Source organism: Taudactylus pleione, unplaced genomic scaffold (assembly GCF_031769625.1).
Source record: "Taudactylus pleione unplaced genomic scaffold, aTauple2 ptg000329l, whole genome shotgun sequence".
In the NCBI taxonomy this organism is placed as follows: Eukaryota; Metazoa; Chordata; class Amphibia; order Anura; family Myobatrachidae; genus Taudactylus; species Taudactylus pleione.
In genome coordinates, this window is record NW_028284730.1 from 6,856,436 (window position 1) to 6,881,348 (window position 24,913).

Sequence of the window (24,913 nt, forward strand, 5' to 3'; positions counted from 1 at the left end):
CATATCTGCAGCTGGACCAGCAGCCAGATTGCTGATTTTTGCCTGGTTAGGAGACGCTACACAGCGGACGGCTGTTACCGGACCAGTCTTACCCCCCAGGTTTCGCGTGGGAATTGTGAGCTGGGTAATTATACCGAGATTATGATCTCCATATAAAAACTGGCGTGCTGTATTAGCCTATCTTGCCACACCTCGATCCTGCTGTTATAAGATACTCACAAACAAGCTTTTTTGCCATAGCTGCATTTGGATCACAGAGACATTGTATCAAAATCTAACCCTATTGCTGCTACAGGCTTTACGTACCATTGCTACAATTGTTTATAAGAACACGTTTAAAGTGTATTGCCGCTATAAGCCATATGTAAATTTGCTACAAATCTCCACAAAAGATTTATAGCAATTTCATCAAGTCTTATTCATGGCCTAATGCGGCTAAGACCACTAATTAACTGCAACTCTTATACTGTTTGAATTTAAAAGTGGACACAATCAAACCAGTGGAAGTATAATTTTTATTACCAGTGACTGGGTAGTTTTTTGAAAGATTTATGCTTCATTATATGTGGATTGCAATAATTTTTGTATCCGTTTTATGTCTAATGTTATGCTTTGTTTTTTCTTTTTAATAAATGTATGATATATGATTTTACTAAGTGCACCCTTAAGTGATTGAAATTGAGTTCACTTATTCTGTACTGTTTACCTTAATAGTTGGTTAGAGCTATTTTGTGGGTGGTTGCTTTAGGTTTAACTGTATACATTGTGGACGACTTGACATTCTATTGCACCTAGATTTTCTTTGTTTCAACTTTTATCTAGTTTGTGTTGTACCTGAAAGTATGGGCTTCATAATGGTGTCAAAAGGATTGCAAAGACTATGGCTCAAATTCAACTAACTGAAATTAGCCGCTATTCGGCGAAAACAGCTTATCATGTGAATTTATACTTATCGGGCAATCCTATTGGCATCAGTTTTTGCATCTGCAAATTCTTCATAGCCAAAAGCGGCAAAAGTTTTCTCCACCACCAGAGCAGGTGATAAGTTGTGCAAATCCCTAGGTAAAAATGTCTGTACTTGGTGCAGAACCTCTTGGATACCCCCCTTAATCAGTGACGTGTGGTGAAGCAAATGGCTGAGGAGGCCATGCTAGTATCAGGGCCAGATTTACACATACATATATGAACCTGAGGGTTCATGTGGGCATTGTACAAAGGTGCAGCAGTATATAGTGCTGGAAATTTGTTAAGTTTTGATCAGGGATGTGAAGAAATGGTAGACAGAGGAGGCAGTGCCTCACCTGCCATATACTTTTTACTCCAGAGTTTGGACTATAAAAATGATTACAATAATACAAAGATATTTAAAATATTTTCTTTACATTTTTCATATAATTTTTATAGTCAAAACTCTGGAGTATGGCTCTGCCTCACCTCACCGCACATCACTACCCTTAATGACCAAATAGGGACTAAAAGATTTAATTTGCGTAATTTGGCCAATAATGACATGTCATTTTTGGGGTAAAAAAAAAAATTATGGAAAATGGGCCTAAAGTAGCGGGTCAGGTATTTGGGGGGCTGTTTGGATGGACATGTTTTTTGAACATTGCAGGTGGCTGCACCAGGTGTATTTTTAACATTTTTTAAGTGTCCTAAAATGACACAAAAATATACTTGCACCCATTTTAATATACCCCTAATTTAGCTGCAGCATTTATTTTACCCCTCATAAATAGCTTTCTATCATTTTTCTACTGTAATAGCAAAATGTATATAACAGCCATTTAGCACAATTTAAGAAGCCCAAATACTTTTATTCGGGCCACTAATACACTTTTTTAAAGTTTTCCTATCTCATTTTGCCTTTTTTTTGGGGTACAGACTGATTTCCCCATTTTCTGCTCTACTTTTTGCCGGTTACACCACGGACAGTTTTCGGGAGAATGTCGCATCTCGGCTTTTGGAATCAGTCTGGGCGAAAAACTGGAGCACGCATAGGTAAAACACATAAAAAGTCCCGAAGTGTGAGAAAAATTAACATACATTAAGTTTTCACATTATCGCGGCTAATTGATTTTGGAAAAAACATACACAGAAATCACCAAAGACACATACAGTACCTGCTCATTGGGGCTGCTTGTTACTGGCGTGCCATCTTCTAGGTAATATGTCTCTGTGTAATTCTCAGATATTAGGTCTCTATGGTTAGAACAAGAAACATATAAAAATAAACTTCACAATAATCGTTCTGTTTGAGTAGTATAAATCTGTCCTCCTAACTACCAAATGGGCAACTTTAAGTGGTGCCTCTTTCAGCAATGCGGGCACACTCATTTTAATTAGAGATGTGCGGGTTCAGTTTTACTTGGATCTTTTCGCCACATTAGCGCAAGTTCAGATTCGTTCGGATTTATCTTATTGGCTATCCGCTCTCATATATATATATATCTCTATCTCTCTATATATATCTCTATCTCTATCACATCTACATTTTTCTCAGTAAATATATTTGTAATGGGGCTATTGTAATGAAATTCACCCAATGTGAGCAACAACCCATGCAATCCACACATGCAAAGAAATCAAACCATAGATGTCCACTAATTAAGTTAATTATGTGTAATAATGTGAAATGACACAGGGAAGAAGTATTGAACACGCTTACTGAAATTTATTTAATACTTCGTACAAAATCCTTTGTTGGGAATGACAGCTTCAAGACACCTCCTGTATGGAAAAACTAGTCGCATGCATTGCTCAGGTGTGATTTTGGCCCATGCTTCCACACAAACAGTCTTCAAATCTTGAAGGTTGTGTGGGCCTCTTCTATGAACTCTGATCTTTAGTTCTTTCCATAGATTTTCAATTTAGGTGATTGGCTAGTCCATTCTAGCAGTTTTATTTTCTTTCTCTGAAACCAATTGAGAGTGTCCTTGGCTGTGTGTTTGTGATCATTGTCTTGCTGAAATGTCCACCCTCATTTCATCATGGTAGATGACAGCAGATTTTTATCAGGTATGTCTTGGTACATTTTTCCATTCAGTCTTCCTTCAATAATATGAAGTATGCCAGTACCATATGGTGAAAAACAGCCCCACACCATGATGTTCCCACCTCCAAACTTCACTGTTGGTGTGGTGTTTTTGGGGTGATGTGCAGTGCCATTTCTTCTCCAAACATATTATGGCATCCAAAGAGTTACATTTTGGTCTCATTTGACCAGACAATATTCTCCCAGTATTTCACAAGCTTGTCCAAATGTTGTGCAGCAAACTTTAAACGAGCTTCAACATGCTTTTTCTTCAGCAATGGAGTCTTGCGTGGTGAGCGTGCAAACGGGCCATGAACTTGAGTGCATTACTTATTATTTTCTTTGAAACAATTGTACCTGCTAATTCCAGGTCTTTCTGAAGCTCTCCACAAGTGGTCCATGGCTCTTGGACAATTATTCTAATTATTATTTTCACTCCTCTGTCAGGAATCTTGTGAGGAGCACCTCGTCAGGGCCGGTTTATGGTGAAATTATGTTCTTTCCACCTCCAGATTATGGCCCCAACAGTGCTCACTGGAACATTGAGATGTTTAGAAATCCTTCTGTAACCAATGCCATCAGTATGTTTTGCAACAATAAGGTTGCGAAGGTCTTGAGAGAGCTCTTGTCTTTTACCCATCATGAGATGTTTCTTGTGTGACACCTTGGTAATGAGACACCTTTTTATAGGACATCAGTTGGGACTGAACCAGCTTATATTAATTTGCACTGACAAGGGGCAGGATTGCTTTCTAATTACTGAGAGATTTCAGCTGGTGTCTTGGCTTTCCATGCCTTGTGCACCTCCCTTTCTTCATGTGTTAACATAACTTAATTTATGGACATCTGTGGTATGATTTCTTTGCATGTGTGGATTGCATGGGTTGTAGCTGACATTTGGTGAAAATTTCATTACAAAAGCCCCATTACAAATATATTTACTGAGAAAAATGTTGATGTGTTCAATACTTATTTTACCCGCTGTGTATTTGTGTATGTGTGTATATATATATATATATATATATATATATATATATGAACAATTAACTTTAGAAATGTAATTTTAATTCTTTTTATGTGTTTTCTGAGCAGGTTATTCTACATTCACTGAGAGCAAGTACATCATAGTAAGTTATGCAGCGATTTGTCTCCAGGCCATGTTTGGCTGCACATTTCTGCCAATTACTGTAGCTAATATTCATGCGCAGCTCTATGGGGTGTGAGGAAACACTAGCGATGTTTCTAGTCGCAATGTGACTTACCACTAATCGAATTATCCTCTTAAAATCAGATTAATCTGCTGTTTGTGCTTATTTTCTCTTCACCTGATTCTCTCAGTATAGATAAGAGTCAGGGTTTTCTTACAACGGCGCACTTCCTATGGCGCACTTCCTATGGCGCACTTCCTATCCGCTATAAGAAATCTATCAAAAACATGTGTTGGGCGCTATTAAATATATATTAATTTCAATTCAGTTTGGTTTCTGGATTAGGAAACATTTTTAAATGAACTCCCTTTATTGCCCTTGGTTGACTCATTATATGCCCCCGGTAAGTGTATGTAACTGGACAGGGAGGCGCAGAGGACACTCACTCAGTCTTTTCCAGGTGAAGGACCAAATGTTTACCGTTGAGTTCTAAGCCATACTGCACCAGGTCTGGATGACTCCCCTGGGGTGAGAGGAGACACAAGCACATAATAAAGTGGTAAAAAATAAATTGGAAGTATAGGACAAGAGGGATCATTTATGTGGGATTCAAGGTGCGAGTGACCGATCCTTAACCTCTTAACTGACAAATTTGTTTTCTAAAAACCACTCAAAAATTGACATTTTTTTAAATTAGTGAATTAGGTGAAGAACGTGGATTTCAAATTATCCAAAAAGATTTTTCTAATTTTTTTAATATGTTAACCCTAACCCTCTACTGCCGGTCTGTGCAGAATGTTGATACACAGACCGGCAGTAGAGGGTTAGGGCATTCTGCAGATGCCGACATGTTCAATGGTGACATTTCAACAATGTTAACACCATAACAGTTGACATTGTGACATTATGAATGTTGTTATTGTAAGACATTATGACTACATACCATCTTATTGAAAAAAATTCCTGCACAGGCAGGCCAAAGAGACTATTGTGTGGGGCACTCTTAGTTAATGAATTATAATAGTAGAGAAATTGAATAATTTGTTAATTTAAAACATAAACTTTTAATAATACTTATTAAAATAATAGTGTGCCAGACACCCAGAAAAATATGGTAAGGTGTCCACTACAAATATATAAAAAATATATTTTTTGGGATTGAAAAACCACTAGTTTTAATAGCAAAGCCCTGCTTTACAGAGAAAAACTTGATTTATAGCAGGAAAGATTAGGTGAAAGTAATATGAGCTATCTCTCTATCCCATATATGGAGAAAGAAAAGAAAAGAGACTCACATATAGATATTTTATCGTATAGATATATATATATATATATGTATAATAACAACTACAAAATTAACACTGGTAATATATAGTATCTTTTTTATGCATGGGATTCCGATGAATAATCTTAATAATTACTATAAGACACCAAAGATTGTAAGTCAGCTCAAAATATTGTAAAATAATGCAATTAATTGTTTCTAGTCAGAATTTGCAAGAAAATTGTCTCAGGTCTATTATTTGTATCAACTCAGAATACTCTGTGAATAGTCTGAATCAAAATTATATTCAAGTGTCACACAATAAAAATGTGTACATATAAAAATTGATGAGAATTTGATATCATACAATTAAATTGTGTACATATAAAAATGAGAAGTTGGTACATAAATCACTTGCATATGTGGCACAAAAATAGACTTATGAGTGAATAAATGTAAAGAAATAAGAAAAGTCAAAACACTGCTAAGTGTCACCCCCTTCTGCTTTTGCATGGAAATAGTGCAAGCCGTGCAATGAGAGAGTGAGGAGACTGGTGTCTATAGAAACAACAGCAATGGTAAGGTCTGTTAGGGCTCTGCCAGGTGTTAGATAGACCTTGTTACCATAAAGGCATTGCAGGGTTAAATGCGCCCAGGAGCAATCAGACCACTACCAGGAGAGATAGAGAAATATCTATTAGAAATATCTAAATTAGACCATGCACATAGTGTTTAAATACTATGCTGCTGTGCTCTCTTTCTGTCAGCAATGCACAAATCTATTAATCAAAAGCACAGTAGCGTCTGCTTAGAATCACACAGCGGCGATCACATGTCTCTATGCAGTACACCCAGCGGTTAAATGCACATCTCCCAAGTCAGATATAGAGGAATGCCCATAGTGAATCGCAAAATAGTGATAATACATTGATACTCAGCTGACAAGCGCTATAGTCAGGGCTGTAAGTCTCCAGCTCTCAGATAAGGCTTCCAGTCTGACTTAGGGAAAACCGACTCTGCAGACAAACATGCAGTTGCGGTCATGTGACCGTAATCAGCTGACAGGTACTCAGGTGGTAGGTGATGACGCGCGTTTCGCCCAAGAGGCTTGTTCACACAAAGAGATTGCCCAGTAACAGAAACTGGGCAATCTTTGTGTGAACAAGCCTCTTGGGTGAAACGCGCATCATGTGTCGCTGCTGTGCGATTCTAAGCAGACGCTACTGTGCTTTTGATTAATAGATTTGTGCATTGCTGACAGGAAGAGAGCACAGCAGCATAGTATTGGACTAATTATTTGTATTTAAACACTTTGTGCATGGTCTAATAGATATTTCTCTATCTCTCCTGGTAGTGGTCTGATTGCTCCTGGGCGCATTTAACCCTGCAATGCCTTTATGGTAACAAGCTCTAACACCGGGCAGAGCCCTAACAGACCTTACCATTGCTGTTGTTTCTATAGACACCAGTCTCCTCACTCTCTCATTGCACGGCTTGCACTATTTCCATGCAAAAGCAGAAGGGGGTGACACTTAGCAGTGTTTTGACTTTTCTTATTTCTTTACAATTATTCACTCATAAGTCTATTTTTGTGCCACATATGCAAGTGATTTATGTACCAACTTCTCATTTTTATATGTACACAATTTAATTGTATGATATCAACTTCTCATCAGTTTTTATATGTACACATTTTTATTGTGTAACACTTGAATATAATTTTGATTCAGACTATTCGCAGAGTATTCTGAGTTGATACAAATAATAGACCTGAGACAATTTTCTTGCAAATTCTGACTAGAAACAATTAATTGCATTATTTTACAATATTTTGAGCTGACTTACAATCTTTGGTGTCTTATAGTAATTATTAAGATTATTCATCGGAATCCCATGCATAAAAAAGATACTATATATTACCAGTGTTAATTTTGTAGTTGTTATTATACATATATATATATATATATCTATTAGGGGTGAGCGGGTTCGGATTTCTGAAATCCGAACCCCCCCGAGCCCCCCCGATCCGAGTCCGATCCGAGTCAGGCTCGACTTTTCCCGCCTGACTCGGATCTGACATCGAGGCAAAACGTCATCATCCCGCCTTCCGAGTCTCGCGGGTTTTGGATCCTATATAAGGTACCCGCGTCGGCGCCATTTTCTCACTCGGCTGTGGACAGTGAAGAGGGAGGGTGGGAGTTAGTGCTGTGTAGTGTAGTGTAGTGTAGTGCTGCTGTTGTCCACTACTTCAAAGTCCATAGGGGCTGGCTGTGTTGTGCTGTGCTGCTGTTGTTAATAGGGGCTGTGTCCACTACTTCAAAGTCCATAGGGGCTGGCTGGACTGTGTTGTGCAGTCAGTTCTCCATAGGGGCTGTGTCCACTCCAAAGTCCTGTGCAGTGTCCCAGTCCTAAAGGGGTGCTGTAGTGTTGTCCAGGGGGTGCTCTGTCCATCAGGGGTGCTCCCCCCAAGTGCTAAAAAAATAATATATTTTCTGTGTTTGTGAATTGTGTGCGCAGTAGCCGCACGTGCATCAACAAAGTAGTGCCAAGCGTGCGCCTGTGTCATAAGTAAAGGGCCGGCTGGCTTGACCGTTAAAGGGTGCTGTAACCCCCGAAAGTACACTCCAGTCCAAACCAAAAAAAAAATATTTTCTGTGTTTGTGAATTGTGTGCGCAGTAGCCGCACGTGCATCAACAAAGTAGTGCCAAGCGTGCGCCTGTGTCATAAGTAAAGGGCCGGCTGGCTTGACCGTTAAAGGGTGCTGTAACCCCCGAAAGTACACTCCAGTCCAAACCAAAAAAAAATTATTTTCTGTGTTTGTGAATTGTGTGCGCAGTAGCCGCACGTGCATCAACAAAGTAGTGCCAAGCGTGCGCCTGTGTCATAAGTAAAGGGCCGGCTGGCTTGACCGTTAAAGGGTGCTGTAACCCCCGAAAGTACACTCCAGTCCAAACCAAAAAAAAAATTATTTTCTGTGTTTGTGAATTGTGTGCGCAGTAGCCGCACGTGCATCAACAAAGTAGTGCCAAGCGTGCGCCTGTGTCATAAGTAAAGGGCCGGCTGGCTTGACCGTTAAGGGTGCTGTAACCCCCGAAAGTACACTCCAGTCCAAACCTAAAAAAAAATTATTTTCTGTGTTTGTGAATTGTGTGCGCAGTAGCCGCACGTGCATCAACAAAGTAGTGCCAAGCGTGCGCCTGTGTCATAAGTAAAGGGCCGGCTGGCTTGACCGTTAAAGGGTGCTGTAACCCCCGAAAGTACACTCCAGTCCAAACCAAAAAAAAATTATTTTCTGTGTTTGTGAATTGTGTGCGCAGTAGCCGCACGTGCATCAACAAAGTAGTGCCAAGCGTGCGCCTGTGTCATAAGTAAAGGGCCGGCTGGCTTGACCGTTAAGGGTGCTGTAACCCCCGAAAGTACACTCCAGTCCAAACCAAAAAAAAATTATTTTCTGTGTTTGTGAATTGTGTGCGCAGTAGCCGCACGTGCATCAACAAAGTAGTGCCAAGCGTGCGCCTGTGTCATAAGTAAAGGGCCGGCTGGCTTGACCGTTAAAGGGTGCTGTAACCTCCGAAAGTACACTCCAGTCCAAACCAAAAAAAAATTATTTTCTGTGTTTGTGAATTGTGTGCGCAGTAGCCGCACGTGCATCAACAAAGTAGTGCCAAGCGTGCGCCTGTGTCATAAGTAAAGGGCCGGCTGGCTTGACCGTTAAGGGTGCTGTAACCCCCGAAAGTACACTCCAGTCCAAACCTAAAAAAAAATTATTTTCTGTGTTTGTGAATTGTGTGCGCAGTAGCCGCACGTGCATCAACAAAGTAGTGCCAAGAGTGCGCCTGTGTCATAAGTAAAGGGCCGGCTGGCTTGACCGTTAAAGGGTGCTGTAACCCCCGAAAGTACACTCCAGTCCAAACCAAAAAAAAATTATTTTCTGTGTTTGTGAATTGTGTGCGCAGTAGCCGCACGTGCATCAACAAAGTAGTGCCAAGCGTGCGCCTGTGTCATAAGTAAAGGGCCGGCTGGCTTGACCGTTAAAGGGTGCTGTAACCCCCGAAAGTACACTCCAGTCCAAACCAAAAAAAAATTATTTTCTGTGTTTGTGAATTGTGTGCGCAGTAGCCGCACGTGCATCAACAAAGTAGTGCCAAGCGTGCGCCTGTGTCATAAGTAAAGGGCCGGCTGGCTTGACCGTTAAAGGGTGCTGTAACCCCCGAAAGTACACTCCAGTCCAAACCAAAAAAAAAATATTTTCTGTGTTTGTGAATTGTGTGCGCAGTAGCCGCACGTGCATCAACAAAGTAGTGCCAAGCGTGCGCCTGTGTCATAAGTAAAGGGCCGGCTGGCTTGACCGTTAAAGGGTGCTGTAACCCCCGAAAGTACACTCCAGTCCAAACCAAAAAAAAAATTATTTTCTGTGTTTGTGAATTGTGTGCGCAGTAGCCGCACGTGCATCAACAAAGTAGTGCCAAGCATGCGCCTGTGTCATAAGTAAAGGGCCGGCTGGCTTGACCGTTAAAGGGTGCTGTAACCCCCGAAAGTACACTCCAGTCCAAACCAAAAAAAAATTATTTTCTGTGTTTGTGAATTGTGTGCGCAGTAGCCGCACGTGCATCAACAAAGTAGTGCCAAGCGTGCGCCTGTGTCATAAGTAAAGGGCCGGCTGGCTTGACCGTTAAAGGGTGCTGTAACCCCCAAAGTACACTCCAGTCCAAACCAAAAAAAAATTATTTTCTGTGTTTGTGAATTGTGTGCGCAGTAGCCGCACGTGCATCAACAAAGTAGTGCCAAGAGTGCGCCTGTGTCATAAGTAAAGGGCCGGCTGGCTTGACCGTTAAAGGGTGCTGTAACCCACAAAGTACACTCCAGTCCAAACCAAAAAAAAAATTATTTTCTGTGTTTAGCCGCACGTATATATCAAATCGATATAACATAAATGGAGGACCAAACTTTCTCCGATAAAAATAAAATAGAGAAAGATCAAGAACCACTTCCTCCTAGTGCTGAAGCTGCTGCCACTAGTCATGACATAGACGATAACATGCCATCAACGTCGTCTGCCAAGGCCGATGCCCAATGTCATAGTAGAGGGCACATACAATCCCAAATGGCAAAGTTCAGGAAAATGACCTTGAAAAAGACATTTAAATCAGCTGAAGAGAAACGTAAACTTGCCAATATGCCATTTACGACACGGAGTGGCAAGGAACGGCTAAGGTCGATCCCTAGTATGTTCATGACTAGTGGTTCAGCTTCACATGACGATGGAAGCACTCCTCCCACTAAAAAAATCAAAAGAGTTAAGCTGGCAAAAGCACAGCGAAGAACTGTGCTTTCTAAGAAGATATCACAAATCCCCAAGGAGAGTCCAAGTGTGGTGGTGGTTGCGATGCCTGACCTTCCCAGCACTGGACGGGAAGAGGTGGCTCTTTCCACCATTTGCACGCCCCCTGCAAGTGCTGAAAGGAGCACCCACAGTCCACTTGCTGATATGCAAATTGAAGATGTCACTGTTGAAGTACAACAGGATGAGGATACTGGTGTAGCTGGCGCTGAGGAGGAAGTTGGCGAGGAGGATTCTGATGGTGATGTGGTTTGTTTAAATCAGGCTCCGGGGGAGACAGTTGTTGTCCGTGGGATGAAAAAGCCCATCACGGTCATGCCTGGGCAGAAGACCAAACATTCCACCTCTTTGGTCTGGCAATATTTCTATCCAAATCCGGACAACAACTGTCTTGCCATATGTACCATATGTAAAGGTGAAATAAGTAGGGGTAGGGACGTCAACCACCTAGGAACATCCTCCCTTATACGGCACCTGCAGCGCGTTCATAAAAAGTTACTGTCAAGTTCAGAAACTTTGGCTCAGACCGTAAGCAGTCCAGGGACACCTAAATCCCGTTGTCCTGTTGTATCCAAGCGCCTGCAAACCACACCGTCAACTCCCTCCTCGTCAATTTCCTCCTTAGTCAGGATCGGAAGTAGTCCTGCAGGCCATATCACTGGCATGACTGACTCTCCTATCCGGGATTCCTCCGGAGGATCCTGCATTGCTACGCCTACTGCTGCCGCTGCTGCTGTTGCTGCTGCTGCTGGGAGTCGTTCATCATCCCAGAGAGGAAGTAGGAACACCACTACTTTTACTAAACAATTGACCCTCCAACAGTCCTTAGCGAGGAGGATGAAGTACGACAGCAGTCATCCTGAAGCAAAACGTATAACTGAGGCCTTGACTGCTATGTTGGTGTTAGACGTGCGTCCGGTATCCGCCATTAGTGCAGTGGGATTTAGACAATTGATGGAGGTAGTGTGTCCCCGGTTCCAAATCCCGTCTAGATTCCACTTCACTAGGCAGGCGATACCGAGACTGTACAGAAACGTCAGAAAAAGTGTCCTCAGTGTCCTGAAAAATGCCGTTGTACACAATGTCCACTTAACCACGGACATGTGGACAAGTGGAACAGGGCAGACTAAGGACTATATGACTGTGACAGCCCACTGGGTAGATGTATCACCTTACGCAGCAACAGCAGCAGCGTCACCAGTAGCAGCATCTCAGAAACGCCAGCTCGTTACAAGGCAGGCTACGCTGTGTATCACCGGTTTCAGTAAGAGGCACACCGCCGACAACCTCTTAGAGAAACTGAGGGAAATCATCGCCCAGTGGCTTACCCCACTTAGACTCTCCTGGGGATTTGTGATATCTGACAACGCCACCAATATTGTGCGGGCATTACATCTGGGCAAATTCCAGCACGTCCCATGTTTTGCTCACACAATAAACTTGGTGGTGCAGAATTTTCTGAAAAGCGACAGGGGCGTGCAGGAGACGCTTTGGGTGGCCCGAAAAATTTCTGGCCACTTTCGCCATTCAGCGACTGCGTGCCGAAGACTGGAGCGCCAGCAAACACTCTTGAACCTGCCCCGCCATCACCTGAAGCAAGAGGTTGTGACGCGGTGGAACTCAACCCTCTATATGCTTCAGAGGATGGAGGAGCAGCAAAAGGCCATACAAGCCTATACATCCACCTATGACATAGGCAAAGGAGGGGGTATGCACCTGACTCAAGCGCAGTGGAGAATGATTTCCGTGTTGTGCAAGGTTCTTCAGCCCTTCGAACTTGCCACACGTGAAGTCAGTTCAGACACTGCCAGCTTGAGTCAGGTCATTCCCCTCATCAGGATTTTGCAGAAGCAGCTGGAGAAAGTGAAGGAGGAGCTAAGACGGAGCGATTCCGCTCGGCATGTGGGACTTGTGGATGAAGCCCTTCATTCGCTTTGCCAGGATTCCAGGGTGGTCAATCTGTTGAAATCAGACCACTACATTTTGGCCACCGTGCTCGATCCTAGGTTTAAAGCCTATGTGGTGTCTCTCTTTCCGGCCGACACAAGCCTGCAGAGGTGCAAAGACCTGCTGGTGAACACACTGTCAGCTGAAGCGGAACGTGACACGTCAACGGCTCCTTCTTCATTTTCTCCCGCAACTGGGGCTGCCAGGAAAAAACTTAGGTATCCTAAGCAACCCGCTGGCGGTGATGCAGGGCAGGCAGGACCAAGTTTGGACATCTGGTCCGGACTGAAGGACCTGGCAACAATTTCTGACATGTCTACTGTCACTGCATATGATACTGTCACCATTGACAGAATGGTGGAGGATTACATCGGTGACAGCATCCAAGTAGGCATGTCAGACAGTCCATACCTGTACTGGCAGGAAAAAGAGGCAATTTGGAGGCCCCTGTACAAACTGGCTCTATTTTACCTGAGTTGCCCCCCCTCCAGTGTGTACTCCGAAAGAGTGTTTAGTGCAGCCGGGAACCTTGTCAGCGAAAGGCGTAGGAGGTTGCTTCCACAGAATGTGGAGAAGATGATGTTCATCAAAATGAATTATCAGCTCTTCCAGGGAGACCAGCCTCCAGAACGTACAGAGGGACCTGTGGTGGTGGATTCAAGTGGGGACGAGTTAATACTTTGTGAGGATGAGGATGTACACACTGAAGAGGGTGAGGAATCGGTGGATGAGGAGGATGAGGATGACATCTTGCCTCCGTAGAGCCAGTTTGTGCAGGGACACATTAATTGCCAGCTTGTTTTGTGGGGGCCCAAACGAACCAATCATTTCAGCCACAGTTGTGTGGCAGACCCTGGCGCTGAAATGATTGATTTGTTAAAGTGTGCATGTCCTGTTTATACAACATAAGGGTGGGTGGGAGGGCCCAAGGACAATTCCATCTTGCACCTCTTTTTTTCTTTGCATTATGTACAGTTTGGGGCCTAGTTTTTCTAACTGCCATCCTGTCTGCCACTGCAGTGTCACTCCTAGATGGGTCACGTGTTTGTGCCGCCCACTCGTGTCGCTTAGCATAGTCATCCAGCTACCTCGGTGCAACCTTTTGGACATAAAAACACTATTGTGAGGTGTGAGGTGTTCAGAATAGACTGGAAATGAGTGGAAATTAAGGTTATTGAGGTTAATAATAGCATAGGAGCAGAAAAACCTACAAATTCTGTGATTTTAGCTGTTTTTATGCTTTTTTTCAAAAAAATACAGATCCAAAACACAAAACCCAGAACCCAAAACACGGAAGGGTGGTTTTGGCAAAACCAATCCAGATCCAAAACACGAAGAAAGATCCAGATCCAAAACCAAAACACAAAACACGAAAAGTGGCCGGTGCACACCCCTAATATCTATACGATAAAATATCTATATGTGAGTCTCTTTTCTTTTCTTTCTCCATATATGGGATCGAGAGATAGCAAATATAACTTTCGCCTAATCTTTCCTGCTATAAATCAAGTTTTTCTCTGTAAAGCAGGGCTTTGCTATTAAAACTAGTGATTTTTCAATCCAAAAAAATATATTTTTTATATATTTATAGTGGACACCTTACCATATTTTTCTGGGTGTCTGGTACACTATTATTTTAATAAGTATTATTAAAAGTTTATGTTTTAAATTAACAAACTATTCAATTTCTCTACTATTATAATTCATTAACTAAGAGTGCCCCACACAATAGTCTCTTTGGCCTGCCTGTGCAGGAATTTTTTTCAATTTGTTGTTTCTGACTATTGGGTGCACCACCAACACCATTATCACTGCAAAGGATTTCTTCCAAAGCACATATCATTATGGTTGGTTTATCTATCTATTTATTTTCATAATCATATTTATAATATTTACTTTTTGTCTCTCTGTGCAGAATCTCAGTTCCCACCTTCCCCTCTCCTGTTTCTTATGTACATACCATCTTACATTGTGAAGATTTTTCCACTATAATTTATATTCAGGGCTGGCTCTAGGGGTGATCGACCAGTGCGGTCGAACAGGGGCACCTCCCCATAGAGGCGCAGTCCTCCCAACCATCCCGATTTCAGCTGGACAGTCCTGTTTTTCAGGCACTGTCCCGCTGATCCACTAGCGGGCCGAAGTGTCCCACGGGCGGTCGGGAGGTTGAGAACACTCAGGACCCGCCCCAACTTGCTTTGCTAAGCAGAGAGCAGTGGTGCCGGTAAAGCTGAATGGATGCCGCATGCATGCACGCGGCGTCCATTCAGTGCAGGAAGATGGCTGGGGGCAGCCCAGCTGCTGATGGAGCGCTGGGTTCGCCCCCAGCATAATGTAAAACAGGAGACGTGCCATAGGGGGCATGGTCTATGGCAATTAGGCCACACCCCCTTTCAGGCACGCTCGGCTACGCGGCACGCTTGAGGGTTGAGCGCCAAACAATGGTTGCACAGGGCGATGCTCCACCTGGAGCCAGGCCCTGTTTATATTCCTCCTGCTGAGATAAATTTTCTTTGCAAATAACAAATATCTCACTAGTGACATACCCAGTGTCAGCAATTCAGTAACAGTACAGTACCTGTGTGTCTCTCTTGTGTTGCGCATGAAGTTTTTTAGGGAAAACCACTTCATATTTCTGTCCTGCGGGTATTCGATGAAATGCTAGAAGATACAAGACCATTTATTTCATTACAAAATGAAGTATCAGAGGTTCAGTGTATCATATTGTACTTGCCTACACACCTGATATGTCAGGGAGACTTCCAAAAATCTGGACAGTTCTCCTGGATCCCCGGAGGGCAGGGTGCCATCCCAGATGCCGCCCACTGCCCTAGTTAAATTGATAAAGCTGCTGATGTGATTATATCAATCGCATCATCATGGCAAATCACAGCATGTCCAGCAGGGGCGGGGCAATGGTTATGCAAATTGCTTCACCGCACCTCCTGTATTTGCCTATTGAATCTTCCCTCCCAGGGGGAAAGATCCTAAATATAGGCAAGTATGTACATTATATATGACCCTAGGCTAGCAAAAGTGACTTGTATGACCTTGATATGATGAAAATACAGGGCCATTGCTACCATAAGATGATCCTAGACATGTTTATTGGACCTATTAGAAATCATTTACTATTAATAACTTATTTATAATTAATAAATTACATTGGTCTATTAATCTAAGTATTAATTTGGTCCTCTAATATATTCATTAGATAATATTGCCCCCTTAAGATAATTAATAAGGTTTTTTTTCCACCTTATTCAAACGTAATGATATGCCGTATAATATGTGTGTTCTGCCTCCTCATCTTCTTATTGTCCAGATATCTTTATAGTGGTTTTGCAGCATTTCCCTAAATGCCACACACCTATGGGAGTTTGAAAACCACCCACCAAGCTGCTGGACTGTAAATTTCCCCCTCTGTGTGCAGAACCACTGTCAGACCACTCTGCGCTAGTGATGGGGAGTCAGGACTGAATCTTGATGGAAGGTATCTATGTTTTGACAAATTAAGATCACTACATTACAAAGCCATGTTCACTGTGTCATTTGTCACATAGGGAACTATTCATGATGTTAATTATCGGGGTCAGTTCAGAGGCAATTTATCATTTGGTGCCCCCCCACACCCCCGAATATGTGACTATGGCCCTCATTCAGAGCCGTACGCTCTGAGCAGAGCGCACGCTCTGAATGAGGGCCGAGCTCCATTTTCATGGAGCGTCCTCCTGGACGCTCGTATAGCTGTGGGTCACCACCCACATGCTATACGAGCATGCTTTGTGATGGCCGCGATGGTCGAGACCATCGCGACCATCGAAATTGCGAGCCGGAGCCTGCGGTTGAGGTTTTCAACCGCAAGCTCCGGAGTGATTTTGGCTCTATCAGAGCCAAAATCACTCCCACTGACATCACTAGTGATGTCAGTGGGCCGGCTTCTGACGGGAGGCGTTCCCGTGGGAACGCCCCCGTCAGGGAGGCACGCCCCCGGCACGCCCACCAAAGGGGGCGTGCTGTCAATCAACATTGACAGCACGCCCCCTTTGATCGGACACAACGAGCGAAGGACTTTCCTTAGCTCGTCGCGTCTGGCGCATGCGCACGACGGAGCTCCCTCCGTCGTGCGCATGCTCAGTGCATAACATCGACCCACTTGCGAGCGGACAGCCGCTCGCGAGTGGGTCTGAATCAGGCCCTATGTTTCTATTAGGCCTATTTACTAAAGAAAATTTGCAGGATATGCCCAAAAAATACTCTTTTTTTGGACGTGTCTCACTAGCATAAGAAGCTGCCGAGGAGCAGGGACAGGCTATATAGATAGATGGAAGCTGCAACTGATGGTCTGACACAGAGCCCTCCACTAGTATATGGTTATGTGGCTTCTCAGGTGCCGGGAGAGGTTCCGTGTATTGAGCAGTGGATATGGTACACTCCGGGTACATATTTACAGACCTAAGTGGGGTAAATATATTTTGGGAGATGGAGGAGGTGCCCCTTCAGTGCTGGCGCCAGGTGCCTCCATTGTCTCCCATAGTTCTGCCGCTGCTGTAGAATAAGTGCCCGCTTCTTCAGAAAGCCGCCCTTTAGTGCGGAGAAACAAAACGCGTTGATGATGCGGAGTCCAGCCGCAGTATTGTGCCACATCCACAGCTACTTTCTTGTTTCCTGCTCTTGCCGGCTGAATGTTTGAATACTAACCGAACTATTTGGTCCGGCTGCAGACATAGCATTCTCCACTACAGGACCTCAGTGTACACAGGTCCTACCATTTACTCCATCTGTGCACTCCTCTAGCAGCCCGGGCTTTGGTACATTGATCCCAGCTGCATTGCTGGTCCCGGCAGGCCGTTTAGGGATTTACCACCACCAATTATGGGACATTCATCTTAAGCGAGGCTGAGGTGAGAGAGGCTATTTATTATACACTTGTGGAGTGCTATAACTTATGCCTGCTGTCCCACTCTCCTCCTCATATATAGGGAGAGACTTATTATCAAAGTCTATACGAGTGGAACTATAAGTGGAGAGGCTACTAACATGTTTATTTACCATCAGGATTTGACGGACTAATTCATATAGCGGCTTTAGTTCTATTTTCTTTTATATATACAGTGATCTCGATTTGCTATTTACATGTATTATACTGTACACAGATTGAGCTCAATTGCTTTTATTTGTTGTTTTCTGCATTAACTATCGTTACATTGTGACTTTTTTTGCTGCATTACCGGGAGCAATTGTTCATTATCATGTAGTTTATATTAAATGATTGCTATATTTGCATTTTTTGACTGTGTGTTAGGGGCATATGTATCAAAGCTTGATGTGAGATAAAATTGTGAAATATTTATCACCAACCAATCAGCTCCAAACTATCATTTCTTAAACACAGCCTGCAAAATGTAAGTTAGAAGCTGATTGGCTGGTGATATATATCTCACAATTTTATCTCACATCAAGCTTTGATATATATGCCCCTTAATGTATTAGGTGACACCAGATTTAGTTTTTTTTGGTCACTGTATGATAGGGCTGACAATCAACAAAGCAATTACATACTGTATATTAATCACACATTTACAGGAGGGTCCTTTTTTTTATTTTTTTGGCAGAGGGGCACAACTCTGCAAAAGGACTTGACTTCTGTACCATGCCAGCTCTGGTCTCATTGGTTCTTATTTTGCAATATTATACCACCACTGCTAACTATATATTGCACAGTTATACTACAATTGTCAGCCATATATTTTACAGGACCACCTCCATTGCTCAAAGATAACCCTACTGCCAGTCTTATATTAGGCAAAGAGATCCCCATTGCCACTCATATATTACACAGAGATAAATCCAGTTGGTAGTCCTATGTTACACAATATCCTAGAGACAAACTCTGATGCCAGTCATATATTTTGCAGAATATTATAAACTTAGGTCTGACTGCGCTGCCCTATCTTCCTTAATAACAAAGGCCCTGATTCAGAGCCGGACGCTTTGACCAGAGTGCTCGCTCTGAATCAGGGCCCACTTCCATAAATATGGAGCGTCCTCCTGGACGCTCGTATAGCTGTGGGTCACCACCCACAGCCTATACGAGCATGCAGGATGATGGTCGCGATGGTCTTGACCTTCGCGACCATCGCCACTGCGTGCAGAAGCCTGCGGTTGAGTTCCTCAACCGCAAGGCCAGGAGTGATTTTGGCTCTATCAGAGCCAAAATCACTCCCACTGACATCACTAGTGATGTCAGTGGGGCCGGCTTCTGACGGTAGGCGTTCCCTTGGGAACGCCTCCGTCTGGCAGGCACGCCCCCGGCACGCCCACCAAAGGGGGCGTGCTGTCAATCAACATCGACAGCACGCCCCCTTTCATCAGACACAACGAGCGAAGGAAAGTCCTTTGCTCGTCGCGTCTCGCGCATGCGCACGACGGAGCTCCCTCCGTCGTGCGCATGCGCAGTGCACACCATCGACCCACTTGCGAGTGGACAGCCGCTCGCGAGTGGGTCTGAATGAGGCCCAAAGTAACAACCAGACTCTGCTGCCTATCTCATAACAAGTCCCCCCCCACTATATAACACGAAAAACTGAATACACAACTGAAAGGCGCTAAGTCAGTGTCAAATGATTCATAATGACCGGTGTAATATTTATTAATTTTAACTGAATAAAATAATCAATTGGAAATGATTATAAAAATATACGTAACTTAACATAATAACATAAGCAAATGCACTTTAATATCCTCCAAGTAAAATTATGAAGTAAAATGATGTCAATAAATGAAGTAAAATAAAAATAGGTAAAAACCACCCTGGGTCAAAAAAGGGGTTCTGTTAGTTAGAATAAATAAAAGATTCACCTAAAAAGACCATACATATATGATTCAAAATGCAGCTGTTCCTGCAAGTCTAGAACAAAATCTTTCAAAAATAAACTGATGTCCACTTTTACCTACATACAGGGCCTAACTGCTGAACGCAGATTCCCGATGTTCGGGAATCTTCGCAGATGCCAGATCCGTTCTGCACATGTGCAGAACGGTTCTGCGAGCCCACATGTAAACCGGCAGCAGACTGTCAGTGATTGACAGTCTGCTGCTGTTTGGCGGCGGGGAGGGGGTGGCGATGGCTTCCGTTTCCTTGCATCTGCGGCGGCTGGCTATGTGACCCCATGGGTCAAATTAGCCGGCCGCTGGTCCGCAGAGTATCCGATGCTGCTTTGGCCAACGCAGCTTGCATACATAATGCAGCAGGAGGCTTGATGCTCCCCTGCTGCATTACCATATCAGCACAGACGGAATAGCTAAGCTGCTTGCGAGCAGCTTAGCTATTGCGTCTGAAGCTGAAACAGGCCCATTGTTCATAACAGTTATTCCTGGGGATCTTGTATAAATCCTTTTAAGCGCTTGTTTACACTAGTGATCACTTTAGTTTTGTAACTTTATAACATCAGTATTTGTTTTCATTAGTATCAACTTTACTTTGCAACAGTGGTTAATATGAAGTACGGTTGTATAAATATCAGTTTCCCTATGACAGGCCCTCTGTATTCACTGATTGTGGTTTGCCACATCAGTATAGAGCTGAGACTCCCGTGGATAGGTATATACTGTACTCAGGGCCTGATTCAGAGCCGCTTGCTAGATGCGATCGCTCGCACGATGTGTATGCAAATTGCGTAGGCAGTGCTACCAACAGCAATGCATTAGCACGCCCAGTATGTCTTAGAGAGCGATCACATTATAGTGTATGCAGACACTCACCAGCCTGTTTTAATATGCCCACGTGTGCACGTCATGTCCAGGAAGTGTATGCAACTATCGGTACATCGGATGCTATCGCAGCACTTGAGGTTGACCATACCCTGCCGCAAGCACTGCGAGCACTTCAGTGTAAAAACAAGCCAGGTGACGTGTACTATGATGCTGTCTTATAATTATGCACATTTCTAAAACGCCATTGAGATGCTCAGGAACGCCTGTGTTTGCACCTCCACTCCCCCGTTTTTAATGGCCAGCCCCTGTTACCAACTACAATTGGCTTCTCCTGTCACTCGCTCTGCTGGGCTGTCTATGCGCAGCGAGCGAATGCATTGTGAACTTTCGCTAAGGTATGCGCATACACACAATGCATACACACTGCATACCATTGGCAGCAGCGAGAGTATACATCTTAGCGAGCAGGTCTGAATGAGCTCCTCAGAACACAGCCGCCTTATAATGTCCAATCTTTATAAAGTGGTGATTATATAAAGCAGAACGGACGTCACCTCAAGTATATCTGGACCAGCATACCACTGGGAAGAACAGTCGGGAGAGGGAAGAGATTGGTAACAGACGGAGCAAATTCTCCAAGTGGCAGGAGGACGGACGGGAACGATAACCAGTAAGCCGACTATAGAAGCCGCTATATATAATCACCACTTTAAAAAGATTGTACATTATAAGGAGGCTGTGTTTGAGTACAGTATATACCTATCCACTACTGTCTCAGCTCTATATACTGATGTATTCACATTCAGTGAATACAGAGTGCATGTCATAAGGAAACTGTGCTACATATTAACCACTGTTGCAGAGTAAAGTTGATACTAATGAAAACAAATACTGATGTTATATAAAGTTACAAACTAAAGTGATCACTAGTGGAAACAAGCGCTTTAAAAAATACACTGAGGATTTTGTATAGATTCTTTTAAGCGCTTAGTTCTAGACTTGGAGGAACAGCTGCATGTTGAATCATATACTGTATGTATGTTCTGTTTAGGTGAATCTTTTATTTACTCTTACTAATAGAACCCCTTTTCTGACTCAGGGCCTGATTCAGAGCCGTATGCTCTGACCAGAGCGCTCGCTCTGAATCAGGGCCCTCCTCCATTAAAATGGAGCGTCCTCCTGGACGCTCGTATAGCTGTGGGTCACCACCCACAGCATATACGAGCGTCCAAAAAGATGGTCGCGATGGTCTTGACCATCGCGACCATCGGACTTGCGACGGAGACCCTGCGGTAGGGTCTCCCAGCCACAAGCCCTGGAGTGATTTTGGCTCTATCAGTGGGGCCGGCTTCAGACGGTAGGCAGCGGGGGGCCCAATGACGCGATTCGCGCTGAATCGCGGCTCCGCCCCCTGCTTCACAATGCCTTTATTTTTGGCATTGTAAGGAGGGGGCGGGGCCACAATGACGCAATCGTGAGGCCCCACCCCCAAAATGGACCCATTGCCCGGCCACGCCCCCCACCGTGTGCAGGCATTCAGCTCCCTCCCGGAAGAAGGGAGCTGAATGTCGGCAAGTATGGCTTGTATACACAGTGGGCTACGGCCAGCAGAGTCACATTACTTGTTTACACAGTGGGCTATGGCCCAAGGAGTCACAGTGTTTGTATACACAGTGAGGTATGGCCAACAGAGTCACAGTGCTTGTATACACAGTGGGCTACGGCCCAAGAAGTCACAGTGATTGTATATACAGTGGGGTACGACCAACAGAGTCACAGTAATTGTATACACAGTGTGCTACGGACCAATGAGTGACGGTGCTTGTATACACAGTGGGGTACAGCTCCAAAAAAATTTTTTTTTTCTTTACTTCTTAAACTTTTTTAAAAATATTATTTTACAATGGTGCAGATGTACTGCTCAGCATACATCAGCATACCTTGTACACACAGCCACTGTGTGTACAAGGCATACAGCATACAATAGCGTGCAGTGTGCCCCCTACACACAGTCACTTTAACAGCACAGACACTTGTGAATCTGGACACAGTCACTTTAATAAGCAAAGTATAGCGCAGCATACATCAGCGTGCAGTGTGCCCCCTATACACAGTAACTTTACCAGCACAGCCACTTGTGAGTCTGGAGTCTCTGGACACAGCCACTTTAATCAGCAGAGCATAGCGCAGCATACATCAGCATGCAGTGTGCCCCCCTACAGTCACTTTACTAGCAAAGCCACTTGTGAGTCTGGACACTTTAATGAGCAGAGATGTGCGCAGCGTGCGAAAGAAATGGCGCCGAGTCCCAGTCGTGGTGCCTTATATAGAAACCAACTGTTGCGAGAATCCAACGTTCGGCCTCGAAGTGGGATCCTAGTCAGGCGGGAACTCGGATCCCTGGTGTTCGGAGCAGTTTGGATTCCACGGGATCCGAAGCGCTCATCTCTAATTTCGTTGCATGGGCATGCATAACTTATCCACTGCGTTACCATATGCAGCCTGTGGCCTCATAGCGTGGGCTGAAGTTAGCAATTCCTGAATGAGGTCTGACCTGCCTTAACTTTGCGTATGGGTCCGATGGTATTCGATTGTGCCGTAGTTTTTGCAGTCTTACTAACCATTACGGATGTGCGTGTAGGTGAAGTGGGCGTCCTTATGCCGTGCTGAGTTTGCATTTTGCGATCGCTATGGATTAGCATACTATCGCAGTTGAACGGCGTGCGTTCGCTATATTGCGATCTGTAGTGAATCAGGCCCTGTGTTCCAAATCTCGGGTCAGACCCAGGATTTAAGTGGAAAAGCAGTATTACAGTATCTCGCAGCAAGAATTTCTTTCTGTCTTTTGCATAGCTGATTTGTGGTTATCTGGCAGGAGCTTCCGTTTATATTATAAAGGGCTACATCTGCCAGTATCAGAATGTCTGACAAGCAAATTGTTGTTTGTTGCTTCATGGTATATATTGTATGAAACGTTGCAATAGTGTGCCACTCTGATTAATTAATATATACTTGTACACCTCTAAGAGTGACTCAGACACATCTCCACTTCTCCACTTGTGGCTCAGTGAGCGTGACTGGAAATGAGACATTGACACATAGGCTATTGAGGGTGTGTAGGCAAACATGCAGCCTATGTAATCTTGTGCATATTCAGAGATTTGCCTTTTTTCAGATAGATATTCTGCATCCAGTATAGGTTGGTGCACGTCGCGCAGACCGGGCCTGATTCAGAGACTTATGTAAATATATTAAACCTCCGTGTGTGCAGATCTGGTTCTGCGACGTTGGTCACAGCGCCCCAAAAAATGCAGCATGATTTCCACGTTGCTGACATTTGGGGGCGGTGACGGAGAAGTGTTCCAGACTACGGGGACATCGGCCCCATTTTCTGGACATGCCTTGGATGTGGTTTTCCCACATGTACAGTAATAATCTGAATATTTTTTCTATACATCCTGAATATTTTCTGCACCAATTTTATTTATTAACATCTAAAGATGAGTCAAATTCTGTGACTTTTGTTTTTTTTCATATATAAAGAAAAGTTAAATAGACCAAAAGGGATGTCGGAAAAATTTCAATCTACTTTTCCATACTAAGCTATATTATAGACTCCATTAATCTCTGCTGGTTTCTTTATGGCCTTTTTTTTTTTTTACTATTGTGATGTAGAAGCAGAAACACTTCAATGAACTATATGCAGGTACTGTTAGACCTTTTCACCTTGTTCAATCCACTTCAGAATTGTGTCATATTTAGTATTAGCTTTGCCTGTAAGAGATATATTTTTTTTACTGATTACAGTGTTTTCTGCTGATGTGTACAAATAATATATTTGATATTTTGTCATAGTAAAAAGAAAATGATAGTATTCGAGCACAGGTTCTCAAACTCGTTCCTCAGGACCCCAAACAGTGCATGTTTTCCAGGCCTCCTCACAGAATGACAAAGCTCCTCCTGTGGATCTTTTAAAATGTGTCAGTGAGTAATGAATACACCTCGTAGATGATCTGGAAATGTGAACTGTGTGGGGTCCTGAGGACCGAGTTTGAGAACCACTGTATTAGAGTAATATTACATACCTTAATAAAGCTAGAACAATTTAAGTTTATTATTCACACCATATATATAATAAACATCGCAGCTATTCCTGAAAGCATGTAAGGGTGAGGACTCACCTAGAACCGGGCCTTCCAGCAGTACAAGTAATAACAGCACAGGTCTCAGCATTGTCAGTGTTCTGCTATGGTGTCCTGAAGCACAAATGATGGAGGAAGTGTCTGCAACTATAGAAATTCTGCACAGCACAGGGGGTTGTGTAATAATTCTCTATACAGAAGTGTCCTAGACAACTGCATTAGCACGTCAGTGTTATTTCCCTAACCCACTGTCACCACATCTGCTAATAGTTACTAATAACTATTGGTAGCCTAAACAAACAATGTGATTTGTGTCAGCT

At 43.5% G+C, this 24,913-nt stretch overlaps 1 protein-coding gene across 1 annotated transcript in view; it reads right to left on the reverse strand.

Annotated features, from left to right (window-relative positions):
• Nucleotides 1–24,702, reverse strand: part of LOC148509305 (zinc metalloproteinase-disintegrin-like VLAIP-B) — a 76,126-nt gene extending 51,424 nt beyond the window's left edge. Inside the window, exons 1-4 of the mRNA XM_088443228.1 lie at nucleotides 24,633–24,702; nucleotides 15,314–15,396; nucleotides 4,629–4,705; nucleotides 2,124–2,202 (exon numbers count right to left, since the gene is read on the reverse strand). Of these exons, the coding sequence (XP_088299354.1) occupies nucleotides 2,124–2,202; nucleotides 4,629–4,705; nucleotides 15,314–15,396; nucleotides 24,633–24,684 (291 nt within the window). The 5' untranslated portion in view covers nucleotides 24,685–24,702. The remainder of the gene's footprint in view (nucleotides 1–2,123; nucleotides 2,203–4,628; nucleotides 4,706–15,313; nucleotides 15,397–24,632) is intronic.
• Between the last annotated feature and the right edge of the window lie 211 nt (nucleotides 24,703–24,913).